Genomic DNA, 16688 nt, shown 5'->3' with positions numbered 1-16688 from the left:
TCATGAATTCTGTTTCGGCCCTGTTATTAACCACGGGAATGAGCGATTGTTGACATTTAACTTAAGTTACTTTAGATCTTTCATGTCACACCAGGTACTTGTGTTTGGAAGATCAACTTGGGAGGCCTGTTTTTATTTTCAATTTCAGCTCATCACAAATGAGCTTGATTGCAAATCATCTTTAAAAAAGAACATTGCCACATCTGTTTTGTCACTGCTTTCAGTCCATATGTATTTTAATTGAAGCAAATGTAAACATCCTGTAAGCTAAAATAGTAAAAAATTTGGACACATTATTATAGTTAAAAATTTCAACCCATTGCCAATCCACTGCTGGATGAAGGCCTCCCCACGCCAGGTCGGTTGTGCGGGATGTTTGACCGCACTCCACCGTGCTGATCACTGCACTTTATAGTGCACTGTGCCAATAACTGCACCACCACTCCCTCCATATTTAGTTATGGATAGCTTTAAACATCATCGCAGTTACCCACCTATTGGATTAGTCAAAGGGCTAAAGTCAAAACACCTTGACAAAACATGAAAATGGAGCACTTTAAATTTGCTTTTAGTGTGTGCATTTTAAACCAGTGGTGCAAATTCCACATTCCTATGACGGGGGCTATCCAGATGACAACCAATGTTTATTTCCCGAAAATTTATGCTGGCTGTATTGACCCGGGAGTGTTTTAAATGAGTAAACCCAAAACCAGTATTTTAAACTTTTGAACTCGCATCCATCCAAATGTGAGACGCTCCCTCTATCACTGTTCCACCACCTACCATTGCCAAGAGTTCCGCCGTATTCGAATCTCACATTGTCACTGTGTGTGGCCACTGTCTTCCAGCGCATCTGTGGCTGTGCATGAATGCCTCTTCAGGCCCTAGCATCGCCATTTTCCAGAGCCACACACTTGCCTCTCGTGCGTGCACGCTCGTGTGATACACTTAGGAGCAGGCAGCTTGGTCATTGTACCTGCCTTTGGATTCTGCCACGCTCGCACGCCAGGTACCACCTTTGCACTTTGCTGACGGCCACGCCTAGCAACTGCCTGGTGCCCTATGCTTTAACGACATGCAGGAATGTTTTTTTTACTGTTGTTTTACAGCGTTTGGAAATGCTAAGACCATCCGTAATGACAACTCTTCGCGCTTTGTGAGTATGCCACAATACATCTGCACGCACGCACGCTGTTACCCTTTTTTATTACAAGGTTTCAAAGATAAACTAAGAGTGAATGTACGGCAGTTTGGCTCGCAGGACATTCTCCAAAACTGGCTTTAGAGTCTTTTAAAATTAACAACCACATTTAAATACATGACAAATTAGGAGACTCATAGCAGATGTTCTGTGTTCAAATTTTGTTTGTTGCGGTTGCACCCGACTTAAGAGCCGCATGGCTCACAGGGCTATACCTAATAAATGAAACTTGAAACTTGAATCTGGGACGCCATCGGTCAGAGTGGTTACCATGGACTTGTACGCTTGGGACATAAAACGTTGCTTATGACCACGATTCATGCACTAAGATGCAGTATAATTTCGAGGCTGTGTAAATCATAATTGTATTGAATTAGCTGGTGGACCTCCCGGGTCACTGACATTAAAACAGATGTGGGCCAATGGAGGTAACCACCCCTCTTCCCCAGCGATGTATCGCCCACAATCCACCAATGACATTCAAAATGCTCGTGTCTGCTGCTAGGCTTCACCTCCATGAGAGTAGCCCTGGCAGCTTTTACATATTTGCTTGGAGTTGATGTCACTATTATCCTACAACTGCACGTCTGTCATTTGTATACGATATATGCAGTTTGCATGCAAATTTCTGAATGAGATATACACTTTAATTACGTTATACCTAATTTTCGTGTCAAAATACAGCTGCCCTACCATGGTCCACTGCGATTTAAAGAGCTCTATACAATATTGTCCATTTTCTACATATGCCCCTAAAATATATTTCAACCTCAAGCTGTATTATTTGAGCTATGATTATCATTCGTACTCAACCGGGGGGGCTTAGTATCCTTTCTCAATAAGCAATGGTGTACATTGAGTGTCTGGCCCCCCAAAAAAAACGTATACTGGAGGTGCACAGGTTATTTGAACAAATACATTTGACCGCTGCAATGAAGAATTATTTTTTTGCCCTCCTGGTTTAAAAAAAACAAGGTCATTGGCAGTTATATTCCCGTGGTGTTCGGTAGTCATCCGATAAGGCGAAGAAATGTGCTCGATCAGTCGAGCATCAGGTCCTGCCAGGGGATGACCCCTGAAGATGTCACCACATAAATACTTTTGGAGTCGCTTTAATGGTATTCACTTGGGCAACGCTAATTAGGCTATTTTTTCACGAGTCATTCAACCAGTATATTTTAATTGTCAGCTCTCTGGGCCCAATGATGTCATGATTTGGTGTCTAGTGAGACCATGAACTCGCAATATTGGAGAATTGGTTTAATGTCATGTGGTTATTTGGATTAGCACCTGGCCTTATTATAATTATTAATTCTTGTTTACCCAGGAAAGCCTCACTGAGTCTCATAACTTTTTCAAGAGGGGTCCGACCAAGGTTTTTTTTTTCTATTCGGGGGCGATGATTGCTTTGCAGATTCAAATTGAGTAATTGAAGTTTTCAAATGTGGCAAGTGGTGTCTCAGTCTCTCTGACAGGGACATCATTATGACCTCTTTGAGCCACTCGGCCACCACCCCTTTGCCATAGTTTAATGTGACATGCGCTTTTTGTTAGGACGGGGCAATCCGGGCCATGTCACAGGACAGCTTTCAGCCAGCGAGTTAGGAGTGGGATTCCCTATTGAATCCGTGCCATTTGTAAGTGAATTTCAGTGAACAAAATGTTGCTGTGACACCCCAGCTAAAGGGGTTGGTTGTCACTGGATATCGACAGACGCAAACTCCACTAGACTTGTTGAAACTTAGGAGATGGTTAAAGTAGCTTCCTTCATTAATAAACAAATGTGTGACAAATAGACAACCAAGCCTCCATCTAAAAGATGCATGCCCCTCTGCCTGCAATGCTAATTTGTGCTGCGCAGAGCTGCTGTATTTGAATGCTTGCTCGTTCCAGTTGAATTCCTAATGGTGGCAGCATAAAAATACGAATAAAAATGAGAAATGTAGTCTAAAATAAAAAAAATATAAGTTTTCATGGAAGTTTATAAATTGCGTACTTCTTTCAGAGTTGCCTGATATAGATGTATTCAGGGACCCTTGATTTAGGGTTAGGGTTGGAGCAATCGTAGACTGATTTATTTGATGTTTGGACTATTGTGCCCATGCTGATTTGAGGTTTTTTGGTCCTACTTTAATCAGAATACATTTGTTGATCTGAACACCCGGGTGCTGCTGCAGGGTCCACTTCCTGCCCCGCCTCCTCCCCCCCCTTCTCTCTCCCCCCCTACTGACGAGGCCTACTCTATAACCTCGTGCCACGGCAGGCCTCTCGCCTACTTCAGCAGTTTCATTTCTTGCTGTGGTTGTCCCACCTGATGACGATTGCTTGTGTTGCGATCGAAACGCCGTGATCTATTATTATTTTTCTACCCACGTGACTTTACCGAAATAACCAAAGAGTTTTGATTCCTGCAGTCACGTGTTTTCTAATTGCATTATTTGCTACAACTTCATATTGCCTTGTTTTTTTTTTTACACATCTAAATGCTGATGCTGGCCGCTCATGAATCCCAAACTGTGTGTGTCCCACAGGGCAAGTACATGGACATTGAGTTTAACTTCAAAGGGGACCCAGTTGGAGGCATCATCCGCAACTGTAAGCCCACAGTGCAAGTGCAACTACTCATGTAGGCCCCACCACGCAAACACAGCCAGGTCACAATTGTCTCAATACACGCACGTTTCCAGCTTGATCATCTCGACTGTGTCTCCGTAGTCACGTGCATAAGTTGGACCTTCAAGTGAAACGTGTACGCGTGAGATCCCATTGTGTCATATGAATAAGAAGCAATGCATACTACTAATCTCATGACAGTGTTTTATATGTATACATTTTGTAAGAAAATATGATTTGCATATCATAGCTTTAAAGAAGGGTCCTGCTCACAATGTATGGCCAGAGGAAATTGAATATCTTCCCAAGTCATCGGAATGCAGTCTTGGGCCACCACACTTGGCTTTATTGAACAACAACTACATTGCAATCAGCCGATTTGTATTATGTTTTATTTGATCGTTAACTGAATCATTGATTGAGCACGCACGCAATCTTCAAGTTGATTTCAGTTTGATGGAAACATTATATACCAAACTTAACTTTGGGTCCTTATTCTATAAGGTCATTTAGAATAACAACCCAGCAAAGACGAATTTTTAGACGTTAAAGGTCATCGTTGGTGAATTTGGCGACATTCACTAAGAAGGAGCCAGGGAGCAAGGACACTGGAACCAAACCAGGCAACATAAACTATGGTCATAAATGTGTTATGCAATCATCAACGGAGCTGCGAAAGTAAACATTTCTCAATGTAACAACACAAATGCTCGTATTTATTGTGTAACTATGGCCATGATCAATAGAGGTATTTGCCTCATAGTCAAGCGCTGCTTAAACAAGGATAGCGATCCACGGAGAGACACGCGATTCCCTAGGAATACATGTACACTTATTCTGTCAAATTGAGGCATATTATTTACCTAGGAAGGCCAACGATAACATGTGTTGTCAAGCTATGAAATGTTCATGAAATTATTTGGTGCCATCTTAGTAATCATGTTGTTACAACATTTGGGGTTCATAATCATGAATGTGCCTGACCCAGACTCGTGTTGATATTTCAAGACAGCCACCGCCGTGCCGCTGCTGCCATTTACGCTTTGGCTTTGTTTTAATGAACAAAATGCACGTGGACAATGAACTTCGTCGCTTCGTCCCGCACTAGTATGGCACGCACACAGGAGTGATGCTGGTGCGCCCGACCGGCATTGGCATTCCAAGGCGACGCTTCTGAGTTGTGTGATTGAGCGTGACAGCGTGCCGTGCGTGTGGCAGACCTGCTGGAGAAGTCTCGCGTGGTTTACCAGCTTCAGGGGGAGAGGAACTTCCACATTTTCTACCAGCTGCTGGCCGGTGCTTCCCCAAGCCTTCTAGGTGAGGGTTAGAGGCCAGCGGAGTCTCGGAGGACAGTGCGTAAACGGACCATGAGTAACATTTGAGAAGCCTGGAATGACGAGAGCGTTTTGGGGCAGTGGGAATGTGGCAAAAGAACATGTGGTTTTAAATATTCTTGGTTCTTTCGGTAAAGTCACGTTGAAGGGAAACAATAAAATAATAAAAATATATATTAAACAATAAAATTCTCACGACGTTTCGACTGTAACACAAACAGTCATCATCAGGCGTGTATATATATTATTATTTTATTGTTTCCCTTCAACGTGACTTTACCGAAAGAACCAAGAATATGAATTACTGCAGTCACGAAAGCTTTAAATCAAAATTTATGTGGTTTTAAGTTGAAACTCTAGGAATCCAAACATTGAGTCTGCTATACAGTCATCCTTCACGTAATGCCCCCCCCCCTCCCCATAGTGCGGGTTACCAGTTCCGTGATTAATCTTTTATGGATACACGTCACACTTGCGTTATGTGTTTCACAGTTAAGTTCTCAAGAGAAAAAAAATGTTAAGTGTAATTATAAATCTATTTCGCAGGTTTTAGCGAACTAACATTTCAATCTGACGGGGTCACCGCGTCGTGAAAGCGCTTAGTGTCACGGACTGGACGTGGTCATCTTAGATCCACTGCCTTTGTTTGCAAGTGCGCTGCTACAAACATCCCACGGAAGAGCTCAAGAAGCCCTGAAGTTACTCCTTATTACGTAACCTTTGTAATGTTATTAATATTAAGTGTAAAATGTATACCTATTTTGTAAATCCAGGGATGCAATAATTAAATGATGGAAATGTTTATTCGCTAACACACCCCCTGATATAACATGTATGTCTATGAGGAAAGAGGCTTCGTACAGTGCGATTCGAATTACGTGCTGTTTTTCAAGTACGCATGTCGCACATTATGCGCGGGACGACTGCACTTATAAAACAAGGCAAACCTTATTAAGCTTTTGTGTCCGTAGATACAGCTTAATTTTAAAACTTACACACATTTCTCGTCAAGAAGTGATAAACCATCACACAAACTCCAGTCATCCTCACAGCGGCTTTTGGCTAACCATCGAACAAAGAGTCGTCATTGCATCGCGCACATTCAGATGTGCTTCTTCGGCTGTTTGGAACTCTCTTCCAAAATAAGGAAGCCGCTGGACCCATGCACTTTTAAATCTTGGTTCAACTGTTCTTAGTGGTTAGAATGTTGCCCTTCCCCGGCACCTCCGGTTTGCACAGTTGGCTATGCAGAGTGCAAAATAATTTCAACGTACATACAAGGTTGGCCGAGTAGCTCAGAGGTCGGAGCACAGAACAGGCACCGTTGAGATCCTCATTTTGAACCTGTGATTAAACCGGATTTTCAAGTGCGTTAAGCTCACGGTCACCGGTCAGGTCACCAATGACTATCAAAAAAAAAACCCCGTGTCATTACATTTAGTTTTACACTTAATTTGGCAAGGTTATAGCTCTGATATATATATAAAAATATATATATCACTTGCACTGTCATGCTACAAACTCTGTTCTGTGTGCCAGGGTAGGTGGGAAAGTGTTTAGTTTGTTGATAGGTCGCTGGAAGTCATTTCTTTCTCCGGGTCGTCTGTTTTTTTTCCCTCCACGTTTATAAACATGTGTTTAGACTATTTTGATTATTTGGCTGCTATAAATATCCACGTGATCAGCCACATCGTTGAGCAATAATTTCGGGCCAGGTCGCTTCTGAAAAAGTATCCCAGTCGGCTTTATCTGGTCAAATAAAAAACATATTTTTTATTTTTTGCTTCGTGATTTGCTTACCTTTCCTATACGTTGCACTCCTATCGTGTTTTTTTCCTCTCTGACCTGCCCCTGCTGGACATCTGTTACAAAAAAAAGCTTTATAGCTTATCCGATTCCTCCAGTATTAATCAAGATTCGTGTTTCAAGCACAGTTTTTTACGCCATCTCTCGTTCTCTCTGGGGCCCCATTCTTCGAGCGTGGGAGGCAGCGCTGCTCCGCGCGGGTTCTGAACGCGCTCATTGTCTCATCGCACGACGCCAGTAGCATCACGTGACTATGTCCTCCAAATCTATTGCTAATAACCTAACATTATGGTTAAATTTTTTATATTCTATTCTTGTGTATGGAGAAAATGTTCAGGAGCTAAAGGTCATGGTCGAGATCTGCTAGCTACAAGAGGGCCTGAGGAGGGAGTTCGTGTTGTTTGGCTATTCCTCCTCCATTGAAGGAGTGCACGAAGACTACAGTGGTTTACTATATGGTCCATAGTCTTCTTAACGTGGCAATTGAATGTAAGCAAATTGTGATTTACTCTTGAGATGAATTCCAATTGTTAAGCCCGATAATGCTGGATGTAATTACCAGCGAAACGTCGTATTCAAAAATTGTAAATGTTGTGGATTCACTCTTCAACACATCGGTGGGCTAAAGTAGTGAACTATTTGTCCTTTGTCAACGTGACACTTTTTTTCTGATTGGCCGTGTCGGGTGGTGGAGGGTTATGACACATTTATAAATAACGCGATCTAACCCAAACACTTTATCATGAATAATATTGGTCGCGAAAGCCTACGTGTTAAACAGGTTTACGATTGAAGTCGGTCTGCAGTCATATACGGAACTCGACACTCTTGTTGCTTTCCTTACGGTGTTGCGTGCTCTGTATGTCTCCCTTCCCCACAGCATCCCTGAAGCTTCAGCAGAACCCTTCCGTCTACACCTACCTCATGCAGGGCAAAACTGCCCACGTGGAAGGCCTCAACGACAGCCAGTCCTTCCACACCGTGCAGGTGAACCTCGCTCCGGTGGTGAAACTGGGGCGTCCTGTTGCCACGCAAGTTTGCGTCTGAAGGCCGAACTGTGCGACCGTGTCCTCACGGCTTGGTACCGTGCGTTAATTACCAGGAGCTACGCTGGGGTTTCAGTTGACCAGGCGGGTATTTGTATGTTGCCGCCTACCCCGGAGTTTGAGTCCGCGTGTCTCCGTCCCAGTGCTCAATGAATACACGTCACCGTTTTGGTGATGCTGTAATTGTTATTGATTTAGAGCTGTTTTCGCTTGTCATCATATTCATTATTTCAATGTAGAAGTGTAAATTCTCAACGCAATTTTTTGTTATTTGATTTGAGCAAAGGGGGGGGGGGGAAGGCAGTCTTGATTATACGAATACATTTCCTATGTCCTCTCTTTGTGGGCAATGTTTTTTCGTTGTTTATCTTCCCTCACCCCACTTCCCTTCTCTCATGAATTATTCCCCACATTAGTATGCAGCAGTTTCGATAATTGTCTTTGTATAAAATTAGTTTAACTTTCGCATGCTGGTTGCAATGTATTTAATTTGTGCGCATACATAATATAAAGCGCTGCTGGATGAAGGTGTCCCCCATGCTCTGTGAGTCATGGGGGTTGTGTGAACATACTTCAGCAAGCTTGGTCAGTGCGGGTTTATGAATTCTGTGAGGAGGGGTGTAAATGCAAAATGTACCTTGTAATTGTGTGGATGAGAAACCGATTGTTTATTTCATATCGTATTGAGGGTTGCAAAATGAGGTGAGATTTAATATTCGCAGTCTCCTCCAGGAGTACCACGGTGGTGGAATGTTTGTTTCACCTCTGATTTACTTTCTCAGTTAAAACACTGAACGTCAAAATGTGGCTCGATCAGTTGATGCGGAGTCACAGCTCTACAAACACTGTGCCGATTAAATGTTACTTTTTGAAGGCAACCTTTAAATATAAAACGTTGATGATATTCTGGCCCCACGCATGGTACCACTGGATGTCATCCTAATGTTGTTATTGCGCCAGAATCCTGCCTTGCTATGTAGCTTAACACACTTAAACTTGAAATCCAGAGGTTGCCGGTTTATTTTCTCGGTTCAGCGGTTGAAGCAATGGATCGAGTTTCTCAAAGCCCCACACCTCTTATTCACCGAGCAGTATAAATGTGTATGTCGCAATTGATTAATTGGCAAGGAGAATTGGGAGTTGTCAGTCTGGCCTGCTTGGAAGAGTAGGCCAATATCCTCTGGAGGTCTCTAGAGCTCCCTCTAGTTGGGGGCCCTTTCCCCAGCAGTGACGTGAGGAAGAAACTTCAGGGCTGCACCTGTACCACTCACCTGGCCAGGTGGTATCATGGTCAGAGCACGTGACTTGCAACTGGGAGGTTGTGAGTTTAATCTTCCATAATAGAGGTTTAATATAAATATAAATGTATCGTTAAACCCGCCAAAAATTAATAAGGTAAGGTTTGTCACTTTAAAAAAAACATGCCAATGCATTCCTAGTTCAGCACACCGGTGTGTAATTCGAGTACGACGTTTTGCCAGTAATTAGCTGTGTCGGGTGGTGGCGGGTTTAACGACACATTCATGTTTACACGATCTAACCCAAAAAACCTCTTATGGATAATATTGGTCACGAAAGGCTACAAGTTTAAACTTGGTTGACGAGTCCACATACCTCTTAATCATTCTGTGGTAAATAAACAATGATCACTTATTTGGGACTTTAACAGAGGTTGTTCTATGCAGAGGCCGACTCCTAAATTAATGTGTAATTTCCACCACCGGTTTTAGGGGCATGAATGGCTGTGAGCAAATTATGTATGCATGTTGAACTTCTTTCGCACCGTACATAGTCAATGGTGCTAATCGGAGGTGCGGGAGAAGGACAAAAAACTAAACACAAAAAGCAGTTGTCAAGAAATTAGTTTTCAACCACCCCATGCTGGTGGTATTTGACCATGGAAAACACTGCCACTTGAACTTTAACGTGCGTGAACGTGGATTCTCAACAGAAAGCCATGCAGGTGATTGGCTTCTCTGACGAGGAGATAGCCACAGTATGGGAGGCATTGGCCGTTGTGCTCAAGCTTGGGAACATCGTGTTCGTGGACATCCCGCGCACCAATGGGCTGGACGAGTGCACGTTCAAGGAGTCCAAAGGTAGTTTGTTTGCACGACACTTGAATACAAACAGCGTGCTGTGTCGAGTGTCTACCTGCCATGTTGAAGGCGTTTGGAATGACATTCAGTACACCCTTGTCGAGTCTGGTGGCCCAGTTTTAGCTAATTTGTTGACTACTTTAGCTTTTTCGATTTAAAGCTTTCGTGACTGCAATGATTCATCTTCTTTGGTTCTTTCGGTAAAGTCACGTAGAATGAGAATAAAATAATAAATTGATAAAATAAAATAACAAATAAAATGAGAATAAAATAATAAATTGATAAAATAAAATAACAATAATATGAGAATATTATTGTTATTTTATTTTATCAATTTATTATTTTATTCTCATTCTACGTGACTTTACCGAAAGAACCAAAGAAGATACTTTAGCTTTGCTTGGCATTTGTCTATCTGAGCCTTACCATATCTGAACAAGCGGCAATGGGGATAGAGTTTCCGACTCACAATCAGAAGGGTTGCGAGCTCAAGCTCTAGTCGAGGGTCATCCCAACCTGTCAGCATCTCTATTTGGTTGGCAAAACAAGGGCCGCTGTGTGTGAAGTCAACACTGGTTGTCCCTTGCAGGCAGGGGATGCTACCATTCAAAAATGTACCTCTGACTGAGGGACTGCCTATAGAGATGAGCAGTGGATAAATGCTTCTTTGAGCATGTGAACACTTTTTGAAACGTTGACCCAAACCCAGCAGCAGCTGAGGATAGATAGACTAAGCATTGCTCAGCTTGGCGTTGCGTACCACCACATCATTGACCAAATATGACACGTTCCACCACTATTGAGTCGTGACGAAGCCAACATGGTGGCATGGAGCATCGTATCAACAAGGCTCGATTATTTCAACTCACTACTCTACGGGATGTCTGGCAAAAATATTACCTCGCTGCAGTGTGTACAAAGTTCCCTGGTACGTGTCGTGACTGTAACTGCAAGATCCAACCATGTCCTTTCAGTGCTTGCCGAGCTGCATTGGCTTCCGGTTTCCTGAACGAATACATTATAAGGTCGCACCCATTACACACGAAGTGCTTGCCACAGATGAACCACAATACCTTGCTGATCACGTTGGAGAGCATAAACTATCACGTGAACTCTGGTCGTGCTTGCAGCAGCTTTTGGCTAGACATTGAACAAAGTTCGGTCACCGCATTGCACGCTTTCAGATGCGCTTTCGTGGAACACTCACTTGAGCTATGCACTTTTAAATCTAGATTGAAAACTCACGTCTTTATAGCTGCTTTTTTCGTTTAGTTTGTTGTCCTTCCCCCGCACCTCCGATTAGCACGGTTGGCTACACACGGTGCGAAAGAAGTTCATCGTACATACACACGTACATACACACGTACATGGAAATGCCATCCCTGTTTGGCTGAAGCATGCTCTCACTTGCATCAACATCCCCCCACGAGGCCACCAGGAGGATGATGTCCGTTGGTGCTCTTGTGCAGAATTGGACGAGGTGTGTGCTCTGTTGGGACTGGACGACGAGCTCCTTGAAAGGGCGCTCACAAAGCGAACTGTGGAGGCTAACAAGGAGAAAGTGTCGACGACGCTCAACATGGCACAGGTACTTGAGGCCACGGCGGCCGAGGGCTGCGCAGAGTCACGCTATGCTCCGCGCGGTGACGGTCACTGGGCGGATTCGTAAGCGTGCAGGGATGAAAGCTATAAGCTATTAAGCAAAACTACATTTTATTTTTCGATTTAAAGCTTTCGTGACTGCAGGGATTCATCGCGTAGAATTGAAATAAAATAATAAAAATAAAAAAATAAAGCGCTGTCTTCCCGACAGTGCTGTCTCTTCGCCTGAGGAAGGCTGCTTGTGTTGTGGCCGAAACTTCGTGAGAATTTTTTTTATTTTATTATGTTTTATTTTTATTATTTTATTTCAATTCTACGTGACTTTACCGAAAGAACCAAGAAGAAAAAAACTACATTTTATTTTACTAGGTAAGGCCCACTGAGTTATATAATAGTTATTTTTCAGAAGCGACCTGGCCACAAATGAAAAGCTCAACGAAGTGGCTTATGATGTGGGCATTTATTGCAGCCAAATAATCTAAATGTATGTTAATTCTCAGTGCGGAGGAAGAAAACCGGAGGACCTGGAGAAAAATCTATGCGATCACAGGGAGAAAGACATACACACTCCAAATATATAGGTGTCAGGGTCGGGATTGAACATATGACATCCTGTATACCAGGCGAGGTAGTTAACATCTCGCCACCGTGGCACCCACTGTGGACCCTGCGCTGTGGGTTTTGGTGTTGTAATAGTCTCTGTAGTTTTATCTGTACTGTTTATTTGTGTGCTGTTTGAATTGCCTTCCATTGCTGTAGACTTGATGTATTTGAACAAAATTACTTCAATGGTTTTAAGTCTGTGTGTCTATTTACGTGCTTTAGAGACACGTGTTGTGAATTGCACATTCTGTTTCACACGTAGGCTTTCACGACCAACCCAAAAAACCCCTGTATTATTTACACGATCTAACCCAAAAAAATCTGTATAATGAATTGCACATTCTACTTGATAATGATGATGGTTAATTGATTGGCGCCGGTGTTGATTGTGTTTCATGATCTTCTTTCACATGGCATGTAAGCAACAGTTTGTATAGATGGCATAGTTTCAATGTCAAGGTCCTTCAACCAATACAAGGCAGCAGTAAATGCTTCAATATGATTGTTAAAAGGCCTAGGAAGTTTGTCCGGCCATTTTGTCTCAATGTACAGGTTTCCCTCGCTCTAGGCGGGTTCGGGTTAGTGCAATTTCCTGTATATATGGCTAAGCTGTTCTTACCCAATACAGTAAACTATCCGTATTTGACTGACGGAACAGTTAACAGTAAAAGCCTTTTAATGTATTAAACTCAGCCATATGCAATGTTTAATGATTTAACAAGACAGTGAATTATTATTCTTATCAGTATGCCGAGTTGTAGGCAGTTTCATTTGTTTTTGTAGTTTGATGTGTTCTGTCTCTCAGCGTGAAGACGTGAACACGTGATAGCTCGTTTAATTAGTGTTGGAAGATGGAAATGAGAGCTGATTCATATGATACCTGTAAACATACCTAAGTTTGTGCATATCTCTTTGGTGTGAATCCCTTAGTCAGCTGACAATGCAATCGCATTGCTATTAACACATGCCTGTGCGTGTGTGCATCTGCATTCGTGTGGTGTATTTACTGCAGGGAAAATATGCACGGGATGCCCTTTGCAAAAACCTCTACAACCGACTGTTCAGCTGGTTAGTGAGTCGGATCAACGAGAGCATCAAGGTAAGGGCTCTCCTTGTTGTTCTCCGTTATCCCCTCTTGTGTAAATGAACAGTAATGGACAATTCCATTGGTCAGATAGCTAATGAATGACACTATCGTCCAACGTGCTGAATGTGTCACCAAAGTCACTGCCCTCAGCTCTGAAACTGAAACAATTCCTCAACGCCACGTTGTTGCGTGCAGCTTTTTGCATTTAAGATGGCTCTTGGATGGCCAATTAAAAACACGTATCTTATATTTATATAGCGCCTTTATGCAAGGCGCTTTACACGGGTTATGCATGGTGCGATGAGAGTAGCTACAAGTTTTATGGTGAACAGGGATGGGGTATGCGGAGGGGGAGGTTAGTGGGTGCGGGAATTACGGTGGGTACCTAGGGATGGACGGGCCAGGGAGAAGAGGTGGGTCTTGAGCGAGGAGCGGAAACTCGACAGTGATGGTTGCTTGCTGCTTAATGTGGAGGGGAAGTTTGTTCCATTGCAAGGGGGAAAGTAGGGAAAAGGAGCGGAAACTGGGATTGTCCACAAGGAGAGGGGGGGGGGACGGTTAGGAGTAGGAGAAGAGATTGAGAGCGGAGGGGACATAAAACGAGACAAGGGGGAAGCGATATCCTGTGGGGCATATGAGACAGACAGAGGGTACATAACCCTTACGGATATTTATATTTTATTCGTTTTAATCGCTCGCAATTGTGGGCTTAATGGCTGCATTCTTTATCTTGAAAGCAACATCGATGCTGAAAGGACATTGTACATCTATGCATACTTCATCCAGCAGTCTCTCCCTGCTAAAATTAACGAAGTGGCAGCCATTGTATGGGGTGCTCTTGAGTGAATTGTTGGTAATTCCACATTGTTTTATGTTTGTTGTTTATGTTTGATGTAAAATCAAAACAGAAACAACTTATTATTGGCAAGTTGGTTTCTTCTGGTAAAAAAAAAAACACTCAACATTTAAAATAAAGTAAACTTACAATCAATGGCGGAGCCAGGATTTTCAGGTAGGGGGGGCAACCCCTCCAGCAATTAAAAATGATAGAGGAGTTGTTAGTAAGTAAGGAGTTGTCCCTTGCTTTTTATTCGACGCGTGTGCGGCGATGGCGCAGCCATAGATCGAGGGTCGAATTCGAACCGCGTTGGGTGATCGGCATCGCGCTCGCTGAAGGTGATTGCCTTCAGGGAAGTCGTGTCCTGTATACGCAACTGCGAACAATTCTGTGAGTCACTTATAACTGCTTTTCCGTTACTTATTGCCAATTATGGACTGAGGCTATTGTCCTATCATCTCATAGAGTCCCTGGCACGTAATAATATGCTACACAGTGGCAGTGGGGGTCGCAAAATCCCTAATTTCGATCGGATCATTGGGGGGGCATGTGCCCCCCCCCCACTGGCTCCGCCAGTGCTTACAATGATTTACTTTTAAAATGTTGCTTGCTGACTTACAGCTGTGTGTGTATGTGTGAGACATTTATTTGAGTAAAGCCATTTAAAACACAATTTTACCTGCAGTGCGGTATGTGGGTTGACCCACTTTTGGACTTGCGTATCAAGGTTGTTCGATATATAAAGATTGTGTACCTTGAATTGGCTGGAGGTCACTGTCAGTGCGTCCATGGGACCTCTTAATCATGGAGTTATGTCATAAAGCTTTGCACAAGCGCAAGAAATGCTGATGCACTTATAATTATTTTTCTTTTGCATTTTACTCCTTCCATCAGCATCACTCTCATTAAAAGTTTCCTTATAAATGTATTATTTTCTTGAAATATATGAGGATTTTCTATGCGTGCCAGTAATATTACCACTGCAAATTGTGGTTTCCTGCATCTTTTAAGTGGACCTACTGATTCAGCAAAAACGGCATGTGATGTATCTCTCAAGGTCACAGTCTGATTGCCTTGTATCCATGTTTATTATCATAACTTAATGATTGTCTTATCTTTTTAAGGTCAAGTCTAAAATCAAGAAGAAGGTGATGGGAGTTCTGGACATATATGGCTTTGAGATATTTGAGGTAATGTGGCATGTGCTATTTTAAATGTAATTGAGGTGGAGATTGTGAGATAGCTCAATGGCGCGGCAGAAGGGTGAAATGTTTGGTTTTAATTCCGTGCCTTATGGAGGCTGTGGCTGACGGGGCAGATGTCCTGGGTGAAATGTTGCACTGTACAAGGGTCGTCTGATCGAGCTGAGATTTTTGCGCGTCTGCAGGAATAGCGTGTGCGTGTGTAATTCATGCATTGGCAGTGAAAGGAGGCTTTTGTGCGTGTTCGTGTGATTATCAGTTAATGTAAAAAAGTGCATTGTTATAATTTGTGGCAATAGGGATATGTACACAAATATGAACTAACTAATAGTTTTGCTAAACTGCTCAACTCGTAGTGTGAGTAATATTAATTAGACTGATGATTTGAGAATGCCACTGAAATAATTTCTTCTTGTGACAGGCACATAAGAACAAGCGATATCACCACCAAAATGTGTGATACAAAGTATTCGAAATAGTACATTGCAAAATATAATGTAGCCAGTGAAGATGTCTCATGGTACATTTGTGTATTCACCAAATATGACTTCACGTCACCTTTTGTAATTTAATTCAGGAATCCTACTTGACAAATCATGTTATCTGTGTAACATCATACGTAAACATACCCATTGTTCACAAACAGAGTATGCGAACAAGAACAAATGTTAGATGTGAGGTTCCAAAGTCAGGGTGGTAATTGATTTTTCCATGGATACCCCACAATATCCTGAGGCTGTGTGCTTCAGATAGTTAGTGCTGGGCAAATCACAGGTCACACAGCCCCCAGGCCCATCATATATACGGCTCATTCTGAACTTGATACCGTTGCACTGTTTTCACTACAAATACTGCTAAGTGTTGTAATTAATGTACCGACGTGTCTTGTAAACAATGCCTGGGTTGCCACGGTGGCGAGATATTTACTACCTCGCCTGGTATGCAGGAGGTCGTGGGTTCAATGCCTGAATATATTTGGAGTGTGCAGGGCTTTGTTCCCGTGTTTGCATGGATTTTTCTCCGAGTCCTCCGGTTTATTCCTTCCACATTTAGAAACATGCGTTTAAAGTATTTGGCTGTTATAAATTTCCACATGATAAACCACTTCTTTGAGCTTTCATTTGTGGCCAGGTCACATAATTGTATAGCTCAGTAGACTTAGTTTTAAGAATCGTGAAATTGATAACATGAGCTGTCAGCAACAGCCCAGGAATGTTTATTATGGAGGGCAAAATGACTTATAGAAATATAAATGCG

The 16688-nt window shown here is 42.7% G+C and overlaps 1 protein-coding gene across 4 annotated transcripts in view; it reads left to right on the top strand.

Moving 5' to 3' along the window:
- Positions 1-16688, top strand: part of LOC116945055 (unconventional myosin-Ib-like) — a 105735-nt gene that overhangs the window by 42741 nt on the left and 46306 nt on the right. For all 4 annotated transcript variants that reach the window (XM_076071475.1, XM_032959157.2, XM_032959146.2 and 1 more), the window contains exons 6-13: positions 1110-1156; positions 3733-3796; positions 5033-5131; positions 7835-7941; positions 9952-10099; positions 11569-11687; positions 13317-13403; positions 15354-15419. In XM_076071475.1, coding sequence (XP_075927590.1) covers positions 1110-1156; positions 3733-3796; positions 5033-5131; positions 7835-7941; positions 9952-10099; positions 11569-11687; positions 13317-13403; positions 15354-15419 — 737 coding nt within the window. The remainder of the gene's footprint in view (positions 1-1109; positions 1157-3732; positions 3797-5032; positions 5132-7834; positions 7942-9951; positions 10100-11568; positions 11688-13316; positions 13404-15353; positions 15420-16688) is intronic.

The sequence above is a fragment of the Petromyzon marinus genome, chromosome 2 (genome assembly GCF_048934315.1).
Source record: "Petromyzon marinus isolate PM22_M1 ecotype Great Lakes invasive population chromosome 2, UKy_Petmar_22M1.pri1.0, whole genome shotgun sequence".
Classification (NCBI taxonomy): domain Eukaryota; kingdom Metazoa; phylum Chordata; class Hyperoartia; order Petromyzontiformes; family Petromyzontidae; genus Petromyzon; species Petromyzon marinus.
Note: the sequence above shows the minus strand (reverse complement) of the source record. Positions and strands in the feature narration are given on the sequence as shown.